Source organism: Papilio polytes, unplaced genomic scaffold (assembly GCF_000836215.1).
Source record: "Papilio polytes unplaced genomic scaffold, Ppol_1.0 DF824102.1, whole genome shotgun sequence".
Lineage (NCBI taxonomy): Eukaryota > Metazoa > Arthropoda > Insecta > Lepidoptera > Papilionidae > Papilio > Papilio polytes.
In genome coordinates, this window is record NW_013525102.1 from 442865 (window position 1) to 461269 (window position 18405).

Sequence of the window (18405 nt, forward strand, 5' to 3'; positions counted from 1 at the left end):
GTTTTTAGTTAAGTGTTTTTATAATGAAATGTTGCGTATATGATTTTATTATATTTTTTTTCATATTCAGATACGGTTTATCTACATAATAAAAGCAATTCCAAAAATTAGGAAACACCCCCATTAGTTACTCTCTTTTCAAAAATAATTAAATAAGCGAAATTAATGAGTCTCAATGTTTTCTTACATTCTTATTTTACTGTGTTATGGGTATAATCACAGGGTATGGGTAGATTAGGATTGTATGACTATAATTTTATGATGTGACCAGAGTTTAAGATGTATCTATTGAATTTTATAAGTGACTACTGTGATTCGTAAAAAATATATTTAAAACCTATATAATATTATTAAAATCTGTTATTATCTTGTTTTACAAGTGTCGGCAGGATTTTTACGGAAATAAAAGAAATTATTTCAACAATTTAGTTTTATTAAAAAAATATATACTGTGATATTACAATATGTATATTATTGTTTATATATTTATTGAAATCTTATAACATATTTCAGATTTTATCACAATATTTACAATATAAACATTTATATCCCTGTTCAAATGTCTTAAAATATCCCTTAAAAATAAAATCACCATATACAAAATATTGAGTTCTACATCTAAAAAAGCGATTTCTACGAGCTTAACTATTTTCCACAAACAAAATATTTATATTTTGACATTTCATTACAAAGCAGTTTACTATTTCATGTGTATTTTGGATGTACACTAAAAATATAATTAATTTGTATGAAGATTTTGTCTTTTTAATAATTTTTAAACACGAAATCACAGCCTTTGTTTTAGTATCAAGCATTTAAAAATGCATATTTTATAACATTGTCAATTGAAGTATTAAATTTCGCCTAAAATTGAACTTTATGCAATCTTTTTGTCTTTAAATGTTTTATTATAAGAGTTCAAACTCTCATTATCACAGTTATAAATATATTATATATAACCATATAAAATATAGTAAACATAAATAAACGTATAGCTAATTGTATTACAAATAACAAAAATGATTAAAACGCTTAATATAAAATATATATTTAATTTACACGCGATACGTCTTATCGAAAGATGTATCTGATTTTTATTCGAACTACGAGTACAATTTACATATTGAAATATATTTGAGAATATTATTTATCTTGAGAGCGAAATATTTAAGGACACAAAACTTTATTTATCTTTTTTATTAATAAAAATGTTAAATCGAGTACATATTATTTAAGAATTGATATAAAATACTACGACTTGAATGGAATACGAGTATTTAGTAATTGCAACAGCTTTTTCTTCCATATTTTGTATTAAAAATACACCGAAAAATGTAACACAGTAGTTGTACACTACAAGCTGAAGGTAGTTTTTCAAAACAAGATATCACGTTACGATGAAATGCAAGCAGATCTGTTACTTCTTTTTATATCCGTAGGAATTGATTGCTGAAACAGAATAAAAAACAATATCAAGATATATCTTTGTAATAGATTTGTGTTCATAGATTCATAAACTAGCTTTCACCCGCGACTCCGTCCGCTTGGAATTAGAAAAGAATCAAAAGTAAGTAGCGTATGTGTTCTTCCAAACTATCCTCTATGCGAAATTTCATAAAGATCCCTTCAGCAGTATAGGCTACAAAATCTAACAAACATCCATTTATCCAAACTTTCGCATTTATAATATTTAGTAAGAAGTAAGATTTAATAAAGTCTTTGGCAATAATACTATAACTTTCGGATGTACATATGATATATTTTGTACAAGTTATTGCCCGCGTATTCTTCCGCGCGTAATCATTATTTTAATTAAATCAGTGACCCTACATGTTCTTCCAGAATATGTTCTACATGTGTATACATACATAGTAACAAAAATACATAAATTCAATATTTATGATATTAACAAAGTAATAAAGTATTAATACAAACACTAACCTTTAAATTCCCGATCACAGAGTAACAAAAGTTCCAGCCATTGTGGTCCAGTGACGGGCGGTATAGTGAGAGTGCCGCCGTAGTTATCTGGCAGACATTTAGGACTGATATGTTTGTATAATAGGTCTCTGTCTTTGCCCAGGAATATTATACGAGAACGCAACTTCTCCTGTAGGAACGGCTTGAATAATTGGAACACCATATTGAAGATGAACGGCTGGTTTATTATGTACAAGCCTTTTACTCGAAGTGGTATGCTTTCCTGAAATAAAATAAATAATTATATGAGTACAGAATATAAGAATCTGATGTCTGATATTTTTTCTTTTGATAGACTTAAAAAAAGATGTAACCTAACAATAACTTAAAAACAATAAAAAATGACCTCGAGCTATAAAACATTAATATATAAATCATTTTCCATTCATAAAAACTCCTATAAAATGTACAAGTTATAAAAAATAATTCCGCATTTTAGTTACTGTAGTGTGCAATTAGTGCGGTGCAGTGTCGCGTGTAATTGGCGCAGTGTGTCACTGCCACGGACACTGAAATGTGCACTACGCATTGTTCTAGTCTTCTAGTAATTGTTTTAGAGCGCGCACATTATACTATTAAAAACTGTGTAGTCTAGTTTTGAGTCCTATGAGCTTATGCACGCTACTCGATTAGTTGTGTAACTAAACAATTGAATGCTGCAAAACAAACGACAATCGCACACAGTTGTGCGATATTTTAGTTAAAGGTATGTCTTTATGCTCTTGTTTTTATATGAACAATGTTGGCAGATTTAATTAGAATAAAAGTGTAATAACGCATAATCGCAATCGAGTTAATTATACTTTTATAATGTTTATGATTACTTGTTGAGGGAGTTGAAGACAAACTAGCGTCTGAAATCTTAACTTATTCCTCCATGTTAATACGGGACTGCTTTCGCACTTCATTAGTCTGTACTGCCGTAAGGAGTTTCAGTGTGTATTCGGCAAGTTCAACTAATCACAGAAAAACAACAAATTGATTTTCAAACAGTCTCTTAGTGAACATTAAGAGCATGGGCACACCTGAAACTAAACTATTGCACAACTGTTTAGTTTCGCTTTGAATCCCATAAAGGGCGCACCTTCAATTTTTTTTGTCAAAGGTGTGCGCCCGCTCTTCCGCGTAAGACATTCAAGTAACATATACCTGAAGCCAGTCAACGATTCTTTTAGCGAATGGCGGCGTGAACTGCCAAACTTGCTGCATACTGAGGCCGTCCATATCGAAGATGACCACAGCGCCGCACACCTGCGTCTCCGGCTCCAGCATTGCTGCTTCCAGGAACAGCACACACCCCTTGAATACCTCGTCCAATGAACATTTGTTGTGCTTCCATTTCTCTGTTGAAAATACAAGCATTTAAGTTCCAATCCTTAACGTCAATAGTCATTAACGGAAATCACGTGACTGTAGCTCCGAAATCAGAAATTCGACTTTTGCCGTGAATATTCCAGCAGCAGCATAGAGATAGTTGTAAGAACTCTAATTTAAATGCTAAAAAAACAATAATAAACAAAAAAGTAGGCCACTTCAAAGTTAGATAATTTTCAGTTGTATTGTCCGTAAAGTAAATTGTAAACAAATTACGAATGACAAATTATATGATGGGTAGATTGCACTAAATTGAAAAAAAATTGTTCCCTTATTATAAAAAAAAAAAAAAATTAATTTCCGTGAATAGCTAATAGCTTTCATGGATATTATGCGTTTACAATAAATGATAATCCTATTTATTATACATGATCATAAAAAACATGTACATATGTCGAACTATGAAAATAAAAAGCAACGTATAATGAGATTAAATTATTTTGTATAATACATAATCGTTTTACATTATGTATTTGCATCTTCCGCTTTGATAGATCTTATCACGAAATAATCACAATTATAATTATGTACGTATGGATATTCATTTACACAAAAAAAATAAAGGAACAAATTGAAAAATGCAAACAAAAGCATACACTAAGTTACAAGAATAAATGTATTCCAGTTCATATGACAACCAAGTACCGTTTACTTGATTTCTTGCGCTTCTCTTGGTGTCCATAAACATACATCGAAAGCCAACTGGTTGACTTAAAGGTCAAAAGTCATAATTACGAGTAAGAGCGGGCGCACACCTTTGACTAAACTATCTCAGAACTCTTGCGACCGTCGATTGTTTCGTAGCTATTTCAATTGTTTAGTTGCACAACTAAAATCGAGTAGTGTGGCACCTCCATATAAGCTCGCAGGAATCAAAGAGAGACTAAAAAGTTGTGCGATAGTTTAGTCAAAGATGTGCATACGATCTTACAATGAAATTGTGCTTCACACACATAAATCGTTCATTAACATCAAAGCAAGTGTATTCAAAAGAACGGTACACTACATTGTAGAATTGTTAATTGGAAAGAGAGAGTATATTATAATCGATACTAAAACGACAGAGTGAGGGAGATAGATATATCTTACGCACTTCCTAGTTCCAATACGAGGACTCGTCTTCCAAACTGGTCTCTTGTAGGCAGTACTGTCAATATGTTCTGATTGAAGATGTTCTGTTCCTTGCTCGGCGTTAGTCCCTCATAATGCGACTGATGTTTCACTTTGAATGTATAGTAACGTTTTATCTGGAAACGAAAGTATTGAAATAAATTTGAAATGCCTTGAATTTAGTGCGTCTATTTAAGAGAAAGAAACAATTCAACTATTTGTTAAATAAATAATTTCAAATGAGGAAGCGGCCATATAACAAAGTAATGCTACCTAAAAACATCTGCGAAAGGTTATAAACGATATTATTTTTGGTATCGTATATAAGAAAGAAAACAAAGCCCAAAGTATATTGACTCGGAGAAATTAACTGGACCAGGCCTATCTGCAGGTGTAGTATCTCAAATGATCGACAGATCAACATTAAACTTACCAGATCGTAAGCGCTTTCAGGATAAAACTTGCAGGGTCGTAAGAATCTGATAAGCCATGCTTCACTGTGCAGTGGTACATGTAGATCTTTATCATCTGTCGGCAAAAAATGTAGTAAAGGAGGTTTAATATGCGTTATTACTCTGGTTAATACTGGCAATAAATTCAATTCAAAGAAAAATAAAATTCAAAAATAATTGAAGAATGATTAAATGCGTTTGTTTGTTCGTCATAAAAAACCCTATACCTACAAAATGCGGTGGCCTATCCTCGTGTGTTTTTATTATATTTGCACTGGACAAAGACCGATATTTCACGGCAAACAAGTTTTTGTACTTGGGATTCGGACCGTCATCTCGTATTTAAGTACCGAAGACACTGTTGAAAACTGTGTTTTATTTACATCGTTCAAAACGCATTTATTTTCGGTAGATGACGTCAATATTGATTTGTATTTTTCTCGTCACGTTTTTTGTTGTGTTAAGTTTTAAAAATATTAGGTAAAGTTAAACTTTGACAAGCGACACAGACGAAGGATCATATTATTTTGTTGACAATATCCGAATTTATGAATATTAATGATTTCGTGCTTGTCTGTCCATTGTTCTAGAAGAATAATTATCTCTTATAATATTTAAAACTTTTGTTTTGACACTGAAAATTAATTTTCAAGAATGAAGATCTAACAGAATCACGAAAACGATTTGTTGTTAGAATAAATGATTTACATAAGTTATAATGTAGTTGGTTTATTTATTTTGGTGACGGCAGGGCCGGTTCTAGCATTACTGGCGCCCAGGGCGAGATACTTAGCGCGTTCTCTAAATGAAATACAGACCTGTAAGATAAAACGCGTAGCGCCCCTTTATGTCCGGCACACTGGATACTCGCACCACCTTGCCCTATCCTACCCAAACGCTGGTACTGGTGACGCTGGTAACATCGCGCGATAAGCTCACCGATTTCCAGTTACTCCTTTGTCTTCTAATGATACTGAACATACCTTGTAGGAGTTTTTTTAAGTCTTCGATGGCCGGTATAACGACGTCAGGCGTCTCGCGCAGCTCCCGGCGCGCGATCTCTCGCACCGACTCGCTGGGGTCGTCCAGCTCGATCTGCAGCAGGAAGTCGCCCAGCTGCACGGCTGGCAGTGTCGTCACATCCGAGAGCATATGCCGCGATACTGAAACAGATGATTATAAGTTTTAACCCAATTAACTGTAAGCCTATAATTTCTTGATGAGATTTGATAGTTTTACATGGTAATTTTATGCTATATGACAATTTTTAAGGTATGATCATATTGTATATGCTAGATTTCGACTCCTTCTGCGAGGAATTAAAAATAAAGTAAGTAGCCTATGTTCTTACAGACTATCCTCTATACCTACGCCAAATGTCATCGAGATCTGCTAAGCAGTTTAGGCTACAAACTCTAACAAACATCCATCCGTCGAAATTTTCGCATTTTCGAGTATTATATTAGTAATTTTGCATAATCAGTACTTTAGTGTACCAATAAGGATAAAGCTTAAACAAGTCAAAGAACTTTAATAAAGTGTTTTATTTTGTCATTTTTGGCTAGGTTTAACAGTAGGTAGTCAAAAGTATCACTTGAGTGTAAATTGAACGGTTTTCGTCGAATCGAAAACCCGTTAATCTTCGTCATTCCGAAGAAAATGAATACAACCGACATAAATAAACGTATATCAGTAAAATTCTATGCCTTTTTATAATCTTTGAACTCCTTAATCAATTATTGTACCTAACTCTATAGAGAGAACTGCTTTAGAAGACAGTTTAGACGATACATGAACTAGAAATAATTTGTGTCTTCAAAGTTAAAAAATGAATAATCGCCAGATGGAGATGTAATATTTTTATATAACAACTAGCTTTCGCCCGCGATTCCAATCGCGTGGAATTAAAAAAAAACTAAAGTGAGTAGGCTATGTGTTTTTCCAGGCTATCCTCGACATCTATACCAAATCTCATCGAAATCCGTTCAGCCGTTTAGACTACAAATTCTAACAAACATCCATCCATCCATCTAAACTTTCGCTCGCGACTCCGTCCGCGTGATATAAAAACAAAACCAAGTAGCCTAAGTGTTCTTCCAGACTATCCTCTACATGTCTGCCAAATTTCATTGAGATCCGTTCAGCAGTTTAGGCTACAAACTCTAACAAACATCCATCGATCCATCTAAACTTTCGCATCTATAATATTAGTATGATTACAAGTACAAGCACAAATGGTACAAAGTACCGTCAACGCGTTTAATCTTTGCATTTTAGGTCAAAGATCAGATAATCAAGTTAAAAATGAATTGTTAGTTTTCCAGGTGGTGATTATGGGTAATTAAGGCGGTTAAAAACAAAGATCTTTGTATGAATCGTCTACTTATATACTTGCTATTACTGTGCATTAATATTTTTGCACACACAGTTTAAGATGAGGTGATATCCAAACGTTTTTTGCATGTAATTACTTTACCTTACCAACGTTATTTAATGTACCATTCCATAATGAGTGGAAAATCCATCCTCTACCCTTCGTTTTTTCATAGTTTAGTTATTACGTATTCAAATAACTTAAGAAAAAAATAAACCCTAACCTTGTACAATTTGTAACCCTTAGCCCATTCAACTTGCATGGTATAAATTGGTATCTTAGTAATATTACTGTAGTTATATAAAAACATATTGTATAAAAATAATTAAATAAATCCTTTTTCAATATAAAATTATCGTATTTTATTTATGAAGACAACCACTTTACTATACGAAAAAATTGTTATTGATCGAAGGTTTTTACACCCTATGATTCTATAATATACTTTTTAATTAGTAATTTATTTACTAAATTAAAAGGTTTCAAACAAAAAATATACTTTAATAAAAGTAACATGTCTCCACCTACCTTTATCCATTTTAATAGGCTATTTAGTAATAATAAAGTTAAATAAAACTATTTACGTATAATGCATACGTAAGGTGAACTCGTGTTCCGTTTTGTAACGATGGAACGAATATGACTAAGCGATGGATACCAACGCAAGGCTTTATGTATGTGGATATCGCACACTACGGTAGCCACGTGTTTTGTGAAATGGGGACTTTACAATGTCCTTTTGGTCCTGCTTCGGTGGGCCTGAAAGTGTTCACGTATTGCAGCCAGAATTATCTGATGAAGTACTATTTGAGAATTTACTAATTTCCTCAGCATAACTCTATCATACGTCATCTCGGTCATCACTCCCTTCTAGATCATGTCACCTTTCACGTAATCCATCCATTTCTTTCTAGGTCTACCTCTAATAATTTCAGCATAAAAGGTGATGTTATAGGTACATGTAGTGCATTTCTAACGTTGACGCGCCGTTCTTGTTTACTATTGACGTGGAAGATTGCATAGTTTAACAGCCTTACAAACAAACGCGATATAAACTTAAACTTAGGGTGAGTTGCACCATATCGCCGGTTACCGTTAAAGTTAAAATTATTTGTAACAGTAATATTTGGAATAACCTTAAAATTTACTAAGGATGAGTTACATTAACTAACTATAAACCTTAACCAGCACATTCCCGATGGTTACGTCTTCGGATGTTCATGATATTCGCTATACCAGTTTTGCGCTGGTCAAAATGACGTCATATTTGACACTAATCATAACCGCCCGATTTTGGGCGGTTATAGTTAGCGTTACGGTTAGTGTCAGTTCTGTAGTGTCAACTGTCACAAGCTCTTATCTTCAAAAGCACAAATAATGGAAAAAGTAATGGAAAAAGAAAATCTCTACTATTATCCTATACGTAATCCAGAAGAATAAAGTCTTGCGTGCTCGGGAATAATGGATTTCCAAGATGGAACTCGAAATTTGGCCAATCATTCAGTTTGGACAAATTTCGAGTGTCTAAGGCCATAGCAACAGCGCTTGTCCCTTTTCTCTTATTTAAAAAAAATGTCCTCCATAAAAGGACAATTTATAATATGCATTGAGAGGACAATTTTTAATATGGCAAATAAATAAGATGCATTTATATTTGTATAATTTTATTGTTTCATTTTTGCTACATATTTGAGTAGTAAAGTAAATACAGTTTCAATAATGGCCCAAACTAGTTTATTTTCACAAGAGTTTGCCATTTTCTCCATCTCCGTGGGCAAAAAGTTTATGTCACTATAAAATACCATGCGTATGATACATAAATATATACGGCGAAACATGAATTTCCAAACATTTTAATTTACGTAAATGTCATTCTTGACACCAACTTGACACTTTAGTGACATTCAGGTTTAAATGTTTCCATTGTAAAAACGAAAAACACATAAAACCTCTGTGAGAATATGTTTTTGCACTTGTAACCCTATTATAACTTTTACGATAACCAGCGATTTGATGCAACTCACCCTTAGTAATTAACTAAGCAAAATTTGTACTAATATTTGCTTATACTTAGTTTATTCCTAAGTTTAACTTTATACCGCGTTATTTGTAAGTCTGTAAGAGTTTTTATCAATATTTAGTTTCTTATTTTATTTCAGCACGATTATCATTGTATCCGGCTTCTATATTGTTTGATTTTTTTATATATATGATTTTTTTTTATAAATGAACACATGTCGTTAGTTGTAAATTTTAGTTATTGTTTTTTTAACATGATTCAATAACAACGAGTCAAGGTCAAATTAGCACCAATTAGTTTTTACAACCAATTCATCTTAATCCAAATGAGACGCAAACCTATTTGTATGTAGCAGTAAATTCTACATATTAATTAATATAAGGAACTCCTTTGCTTTACTGCTATCAAAATAAGTTTCCATATGGTGAGAAATATAAAAATGAAGCATAACATTTTTATAAATTCTACGTTGCGATTTAAAATTCTTGAAAACGAATAAATATTGTATTTTTCATGTACTCGTATCTTAAAGAATTTATAGTAGCATTCAGTCAAAAATGCCTTTGTAATTAACATATTAAAATACAGATAACAACGTATTTTTGATCTTTTAAATATGCCGATTTTTATTTTTGCGCCATCTAGTGACAATATGCTACACTTGTTGAAAATTTATCACTCTATTTCTGATTTCCTCTTGCCGCTAGATGTCAGTTTGCTGAAACCATCGCGATGTCATGCAGTAATGACTTTTAAAAATGTAAACAACATATTTAAATTTAATTGTTATTCGAGTACAGTTACATATTTTTGTAATTTTTTTACAACTAAACATTAATGGTAGGAGTTAAATTACTTATTTATTTAAAAAATATTAAATCACATTTTTAAGTTCCCGTTAATTCTATGGTAATCCGATCCGTTGTTGTTAGTAAGTTGCTAGTTACGTTCTAAGCGGGCAACAATGAACAATATTAGATTAAAAAACGCTTTCACTAGTTTTTATAGCCTTATCGATATATAATTTAGAGGACAAATTTACATTAGGCACGACTGCCTCCAGTTAATGACGCAATCATACGACTTGTACTAGGAAATGTAGGTGTAGGTATAATATACTAATATAACCTTGACTCGATATCTTGGATTTTACATCCCAAAAGAGGCAATAGTAGAGTAAAACAACTTGGTTTTGCTATCCTTTTTCGTCACTAACAAAAAACAAACACTGTTTTCTAGGCGACCATTTTATATAACCTTTAAAAATTTGCAAAAGCGACTTGATTATAGGCAAAGAACTTATTAAATTCAGCTTACTAAGGATATGTTTGAATTTATTTTAATTCGGAAAATGGAAATTTTCTCTTTAAACTTGCAATTACAATATTCAAATGACGTCATTGACACAGACTGAGAAATAAGATCTAAAAATGACAGTTGGCAATAAAACATTGCAACAGTATTGCGCACGCGGAACATGTACATAAATAATTTGTAATTAAAGAGGTATTCAAAAGTAGAAAAGAAGACTTTATTTGGTAATAATGTAGGATCGGTACTAACATACACACGTCTTCTTTAACAGTCAACTATCTATTGTTCTCGCTCAGGTGCGTATAAAATGCGTTCATTTCTCGAGCACTACGTGTGGACTTTCCCAAATGTTTTGACGCATTCACGCAAATAGCGTCCAAAGAAATAAATATTTTTTACCTTAGCCTACTAAAAATAATTTCAACATTTGGTATTTCATAATTATAATTTATCTAATTCTATCGTAATAAATTCACAATACTTGTAATTAATTAGTAAGCAAAGGAATTAGTATATAACTGATGTGTTAATCAAAAGAAATTGGTTAAACACATAAGAATATGCAATATTTTAATATTTGTAACCGAAATAAACGAACATAAAGATGTTTTCAAAGGAAAGATATTCAGAATTCAATTTGATATAACCTTAGTTGTTTTGAGCTCTTTAACATCACGTTTATCATATTTGTGATGTATTAAGGAAAAAGGTAGAGCACTTAGTGATAATAAATGCATAAGGCCAAGCATTCAACAGCGACTGCACATGTCTGGCGTCCTGCCAAATAGGACCGGTTAATGAACGATTACACGTGGCCGTAACACTGCAATGCTTTCCTATTGCTAATGCACCTCTATTTATACCGATCCGCCAGGTCACGGACACTCTTTGGTCATTATCATCAACTTGCTCTTATTTCTTAGGGAGGGTCGGCAAAGTAGGTATTGCTCTTCCATACATTTCTATCAGCCTTCATATCTGAATTCACTCCTTTCTTAAGCATATCCTCTTTACACAATCCGTCGATACTTTCTTTGGTCTTCCTCTTCCTTTGTAGCCATTCGCATTGAATCTTTGACGAGTTTTTGATTTTAAAATATATTCAATCGCAATTGTTACGGTTTGCTAGTTTTTGTAGGGACACCATTGAAATTAAAATTGTTTTTCGTAATAAAGCTGTAAGAGCACAAACCTTCCCTAACTATGGCTGGTGTTTTAAAAACGAAAAGGCGACAAAAATAAAAAACAGGTATTGTAGATCTCTATGCAAAGAGACAAACTATCCGGTTTTTGCTAAACTCCACAAATTCCGTTAATGTCAGGGTTACTCTTTTTAAATTGTTTTTTCCTGTACCGTGTTATCAAGTCAATATATATACAATATACTTATTTACGTCTATTAGAAGAAATTGTGCATTTTTTTGCCGTGAACATAAAGGTAATCCTAATAAGAATTTAATAAAAAAGTTGACATGTCCTCGGAATTCTAATGAGATTTAGCAGATGTAGAAATATCTTCAGCATTTTTCTGCTTATAAGATAAAGTAACAAAGTACTAAGTCTCTGGGAGTCTTAGTGTAAATCCAATAAAAAGAGATTTATTTCAAAATCCGAAACAGATGTACAAAGACATCAACGTACTTTATCAAATAAGCACATTCTATGTTAGTTTTTGCAAAAAAATCAAAGAAAATCGAATGTTAAAAAAGTTGTAAAACAAAAAAGTTTCGTGTCGTCATTTCCTCATTATAACCCTAAAGCCCTAAATTTGCATTAAACCAAACCTCTTACCATCCAGGGTAATTTGATTTCGGAGCTTTCATTGCTCATGTCATATTATTGCAAAATCATTTTGTTCTAAAACATACTATTTTGTTACAATTGTGATTGTGCGCACTTATCAATTCAGAGCGGGAGTCATGAGCATTGCCTCATTGATTACAATTTCATGACACACTGAACTCTGCCCCAACCTAGTTACATATTTAGTATAGGCAATGCTGCGATTTGTTAAAAATATGATAACATACGGAACAAAATAATGGGCCACAACAACAGCAGTACGGAATCAGACGTCACTTATTACAAGAACAGCAGGAACCCTCTGGGGGAAGACGGTTATGTATGGTTTGATTCCTCGGTACCCAAATGAGCCAAATAGCGGTGGGTTCCAGGGTTCTAAGTAACGCAACAGAAATCCTCACCGAAAATTGTGAAGTTAGCATCTATGAAAGACCTCTCGAAACATGCAGGAAAGAGTCTTTGTGTTTTGTTACGATTGTTAGAATTTTATGCAATCATTACATAGGTTTAGCGTTACTTAAAAATGTTACTGTCTGTTTACAATCTTGGTTTCAAAAACGCAGTAGTTAGTGTCACAGAAAATTTGTTTTGCATCGTTTGAAACATATTAACCTATGAGAAAGTGTAAGAAGGTAACAAAACCATAAAATCTTGCATTACACGTAACGCCATATCATAAACTTGCATATGATGACCGAGCTCTTCCTCAATTTATATCACATTTACTTTCGTCATGGATGTCTTTTGTGTCACTGTTTGAAAGCCCTTGCAAAATTACTGTAAACTCTTTATAATACTACTCCTACATATAGTCAATACATAACGCATATCAAACAACTGGTTAACTTCTATTTTTATCAATTCGAAGGAAAGTATTTAATTTTAGATGAATTTCGCCAAAAATGAATAAATAAAATAAAAATACATAAAACCCTCTTTATTGACAAAAAAAAAATTAAAAGAACACAACTTACAAATCGTATTACTGAAAAAAAAAGATAAAAATGCTTGACCAAAAGGAGAAGGCTCAGCTGATGCGGCCTCCAGCTTGTCACTGAAGGCCGCGCTGGTTTTCAGCCTACCCTAAACTACTATCAATACCTAATTATTACCTTAAATTTACGTTAAGTTTAGCAAATTATTTCATCGTTCAATTACATGATCGGTATTACTTAAATTAATGAAATAAAGCGTAACGTTAATCATTCTCTTGCTTAATCTGGTTACAAGATTTGCTCGATTTTTTATGTAGGTGAATGTCGATTCGAGTCTCAATTATGTAAAGAGAGTAGCAATTTTCTGTGGTTTCGTCCGCGTGGGGCATGAATTTTCGAAAAAACTAAAGATGTACACTTCTCATCCTTCTGTTTAGATCTTTTTTAAAAACTTGCCCAATTGTTACAGGAAACAATGTGCTATTAGTGGCTAGTTCCAGTAGTTTGGGCTATTAGACTACTGTGTAGACTAAACTGTCATTACTCGGATTCTTTTTTCTCTGAACGCTTGCTTAGAATTAGTTAAAACTAATTTCCTTTGACACAAAAATGTTTAATTGAACAAAACATACGCAAATGGATAAAGTAGCCTGAATGTGTTATTCTTAGATGAACTTGTTTTTAATTTATTTTAATATGCCTACAAATAATTGCAAATAGAATTTTATTGAGTTGCTTCTTTACTTTCGACGCTTATAAGTAAAATATTACAAAATTGTAACATATGATGTTATCTACGTCTACGTGCTCTCGACGCGCATATATATTTTTCGAATTTAACACTCGTGTTTATAAATGTTTTAAATTATCTTGTCATTAAAGCACGTCTCTACCTTTATCTATTATAATCATCTTTTTACAAAAAAACAATTAAATATAACATGTCTTATATTCGTTTTTACAATTGCTGACATCTTAGGTAACAAAGAAGTGTGTGTTTACGGTTTATTATATAGATATAAATGACAAATTTTTATTAAGGGATTTCGTTGTGACCAATTAATATTCTTTATTCGCGTTGTTGCAACATTGTTTATAATAGGACAATTAATCGATAGTTTTTTTATCGCGCTACTAGGAAATGAATATTAATATCCTGTCAAGTCACGTTTGCGAGGAATACCGCTTTAAAATCCAATAAGTGTCAACATTTTTACATTTAGCATACTTTTATTAAGTTAGAAGATATTAATTGTAAATTTGTTAAAGACTAATCACGCATTTGAATTCTAATAACATCTATCTAAGTCCTAACCTATAAATTTAGTAATAGTGATAATGTAATACCTACTAATTGTAGTTTTACGATACGATACATCACAGGCCCTAAATCGAAAGGGATTAAGTTAAGAAAGAGTATACAGTAGTACTAGTGATGGAAAAAATAAAAAAGAAGATATGCAAAACACTAGTTTGGTACCTTTACTGCATTGATACTGTGGAGACCCTCCATAGGGGAAAGGACGGAATAATGAAAAAGTAATGATAAATGATGATGACGATAAATGATGTATGGATGATTGTATTTATTAGCCATATACTTGAGATGTTCTCTAAGGCCAACTTAATCTAGATTAGTCCATTCGTGTTACACTATTTCATGTTCGCGCTTTCGACACGCAGACAAAACGAAATATCGAACTTTAACTATGCCAAGGTTCAACTTTACGCTAAAAATGGATGTCAATGATACGCAAATTGTATCTTGTGGATAATCTTTATGAAACACGAAGATGTTCAAATGTAAACTAGTTGTAGAGCGGACATTACGGCCTTTCTTTCAAATATTTCATGCATCGTTAGTAATTCTATTTTTTCCATAATGTTCCGTCTATTGATGTAAGTTAAGTCTTTTATCGGAAAATACTATATTGCATGTTTTAGATGAATCATATTTTAATGGACTATTGGCAGAACCATCTGCAGTTTAATCATACCATTGTTCCACAAATGAGTAATTGGGTTTCTTTGTTAGTCTACTATTAATGTTTTTATAGCGTGTTATAAAATTATAATAGGTGATATAAATGACATTTTTGTAATTGTTATTGTAATTTTTTATGTTGTTATGAATGCGATGTGTTTGATTTTAATATAAATGTATAGTGAGGTCGAGTTAGAAGGTCTTCCTTTGTATTTTAAATTAACTAAACGTTTTATATTCAGTTTTTTTGTGTTAAGCATGTTATATCTACTTATATAAGTTTTTTTTTTATAATTTCTAAAGTTTCTGAACTAAACCGACCAAAAGATTAACAATAATAGTTTAGTATTCTATTATTTCAAACGAAGGTAAACTAAATACAAAAGCCGTACGTCGTAGCCCTTTTCCGGTCTATTGTAAATGCACGAGGAAAGTTCGTTCGCTAGGTCAATGTTAAACAAGTTATTGTTTGATTCTTCACATGTCTGTGTACCTTATAACTTCATACATAAACATTTCTAGGGGATAAACTATCCTAGATTTGTAGCGTACACTATAAACACTAGAAAATTAAGCTCTGTTTATTACTAAACGCCTCTTTTTTTTCCAAAGAATATAAAAGGTCATAGAGGTCAAAAGGGACTGTCAAGTGAAACTAATTACTTCGAAGTCAATAAGCAAATTAACGGTTTAGTTTGTTTTTAAAAGGAATTCCAACTGTATAATTTTTTTATGTTGAAATTTTTATCGTTTAGTAAATTAGAATGATTATATAATTTATTTGTAATTCAAGCTCACTGTGTTTCATGTTGTAATAAAGTTTTTCGTCGAAATTATTCAAATTAGCTAATGGGATCGTACTGGTTTTAATTTGAACTAGTTTTAGGATCAATTGCAAAAATAATTTCAACTGCCGCGGTTATCTTACTTATTCTAAGTACGTATGTGGTAATAGAAAACTACCCGCATTCACTTAGTGTAATAATTATTTAATATGTTTTAATTTTCATGTAATCGTAATGAATTTTTGCATTCAAGAATTTACAGATAAAATATTGATTTTAATATATTAGTAGGTATGTCAAAAAATAATAGTAGTAACACGGTACGTTAGAAGTAAATAGAAAAATCCAAACATAAAAAACAGTAACTAAAAGTCGTCAACTGCTTCGGAGGTGGTAAGAGGTTAATTGAAATCTTTAACAATAAAATTGCGTACAAAGCAAGCAACAATTAATAAAAAAATCCATAGCCATTAAGAAATCAAATGGCGTGTCGAACCGGAAGAACATAATTAGTGTTTTTAACCCTCGGCCAGTTGATCTCAACAAAAAGTAATTACATAAATAATATAAGATGTTGAGTCACTACCGGTAACCGAAATGTCTTTTATGTGCAAAAAATAAGTTATTGAAAATTTTCATTCTTGTAGGCGTTAGTTACTTAACCGTTTTAAATAACAGTGAAGATTTCTTTATGTGGTAATTAACTTTGGTAATTTCTTCTGTTGATAATTTATCTTGATGTTTCTGGTGTCTAATCGCTTTTCTAACCTAATTCGACAAGTCTTTGGCCTTTTTTATTTATGTACCTAAACATTTCTCTAAACGATACTTTCATAAAAATCTCTAGATTTGCATTTATTGTAGGAATCTCCATATAACGCATAGCGTATGTATATACGTTAGGCGTAAACAATGTTATTTCTATTGCATTTTGACCTTATCATACTAATTCATGATAATATTATAAATGTTGTTTAGATGGATAGATGGATGTTTGTTACAGATTGTAGCCTAAACGGTTGAACGGATTTCGATGAAATTTGGTATAGATGTAGAGTATAGTGTAGAAGAACACATAGGCTACTCACTTGTTTTTTAATTTCACGCGGACGTAGTCGCGGGCGACAGCTAGTAATTAATAAATTAGTAAATAAAATTAGTTGATAGGTATTAGGAGGTACTACAGAGGAAGTACTAGTATCTATTTTAGTTTAGAGCAATAAAGACCGTGTAAGAAAAATAGTCAATCAGTTCAAACTTGTTTTTGTTTTATCAGTTGTTCCCAACATTGTTATGATTGGTCTCATTTAGATGCGAGTGTTTATCAAATATTGTGCCAAACATCGACAGTTTGCAACGTTCTCACTGAGTTACTAAGTTGCCAAATGTATACCCACTTATGCAACTTAAATGTTGCGTTACGTATAATAAAAGTCTGCTCGAGAAGATTTAATATTTCTCAACTCTATTCGGAAATTGCTAACCGAAATAAATGTTAGGTAAACTGACTTCATTATAACTTTACCCGCAAAATGTTGTTATTGTAATGCAATTGTTATGATGTTATTTAAAAAAATAAAGGAGTACTCACGCTCAGGTGTAACCTCACGCAAAACGATTCTGGTCTGCGGTTCCTGTTGGGCCGGCATTGTGGAGGGTTCACTGTATGTTATTGAACTTTACGAAAAAATGCACACGTAAACAATTGTCCGATAAAAGTATGTTGTTAGTGTACTGTGATTTACTGTATACCAGTTAGAAAAAGATTTTTAATTATAGTTTATCTCATTTTTCACGCACAAACAGTTTGTTGTTGTTTTAATCGAGCGAACGACCTCCCCCTCTGAATGTTCACGCGAGACTGATTGTGAACAGTGAGTTTGTGAGCTGTGAGTGACTGACTTACTTCTAGTATAGCTCACTAAGACACGGCAGAGTATTTTGTAATATACTGATCAGCAGTGACCAGTGAGTAAGTATTTAGTCTCAGCCAGTCTCAGCTCGCAGCACAGTACCTATTTTTTTTAAAAACAACGCAGTACGCAGTGTTTGTGTGCGATGCGTAAACCCCTGGTCCGACACATTGTAGACGAGTTTAAAATTGCTTGGGATGATAAAGTGCAATTTAAGGCTCAAAATGGTTTAAATATGTGTGTTTAATTTTCTAACAGTTTTCTTAAAAATTCTAACTGTTTCATTTCAAAGTTTTGAATACTGCCATCTAGCGGCGAATAGTAAAATTGAATATATTGAAAAATATACTGTCATTTTAGT

At 32.1% G+C, this 18405-nt stretch overlaps 1 protein-coding gene across 2 annotated transcripts; it reads right to left on the reverse strand.

The window, feature by feature from the left end:
• Positions 1-1198: 1198 nt before the first annotated feature.
• Positions 1199-18018, reverse strand: LOC106099783 (clavesin-1). 2 transcript variants are annotated; one of them, XM_013278439.1, is made up of 7 exons: positions 17723-18018; positions 5900-6079; positions 4898-4992; positions 4448-4601; positions 3130-3323; positions 1942-2203; positions 1199-1449 (listed from the first exon to the last, which is right to left on the reverse strand). In XM_013278439.1, the coding sequence occupies exons 1-7, from the start codon at positions 17778-17780 to the stop codon at positions 1418-1420; spliced, it is 975 nt and encodes a 324-aa protein (XP_013133893.1). In that variant the 5' UTR covers positions 17781-18018; the 3' UTR covers positions 1199-1417. The 2 variants fall into 2 exon arrangements, with proteins under 2 accessions (XP_013133893.1, XP_013133894.1); XM_013278440.1 differs by lacking the exon at positions 17723-18018 and adding an exon at positions 7819-7919.
• Between the last annotated feature and the right edge of the window lie 387 nt (positions 18019-18405).

Bases quoted from the DNA above. Each gene is read 5' to 3' on its own strand.
- LOC106099783 (XM_013278439.1), bottom strand. From the start codon at position 17,780: ATGCCGGCCCAACAGGAACCGCAGACCAGAATCGTTTTGCGTGAGGTT. The intron at 2,204-3,129 runs GTATATGTTACT...ATTTTATTTCAG, and splicing joins GAATCGTTGACTGGCTTCAG to GAAAGCATACCACTTCGAGT. The intron at 1,450-1,941 runs GTTAGTGTTTGT...ATTCTGTTTCAG, and splicing joins CTGTGATCGGGAATTTAAAG to CAATCAATTCCTACGGATAT.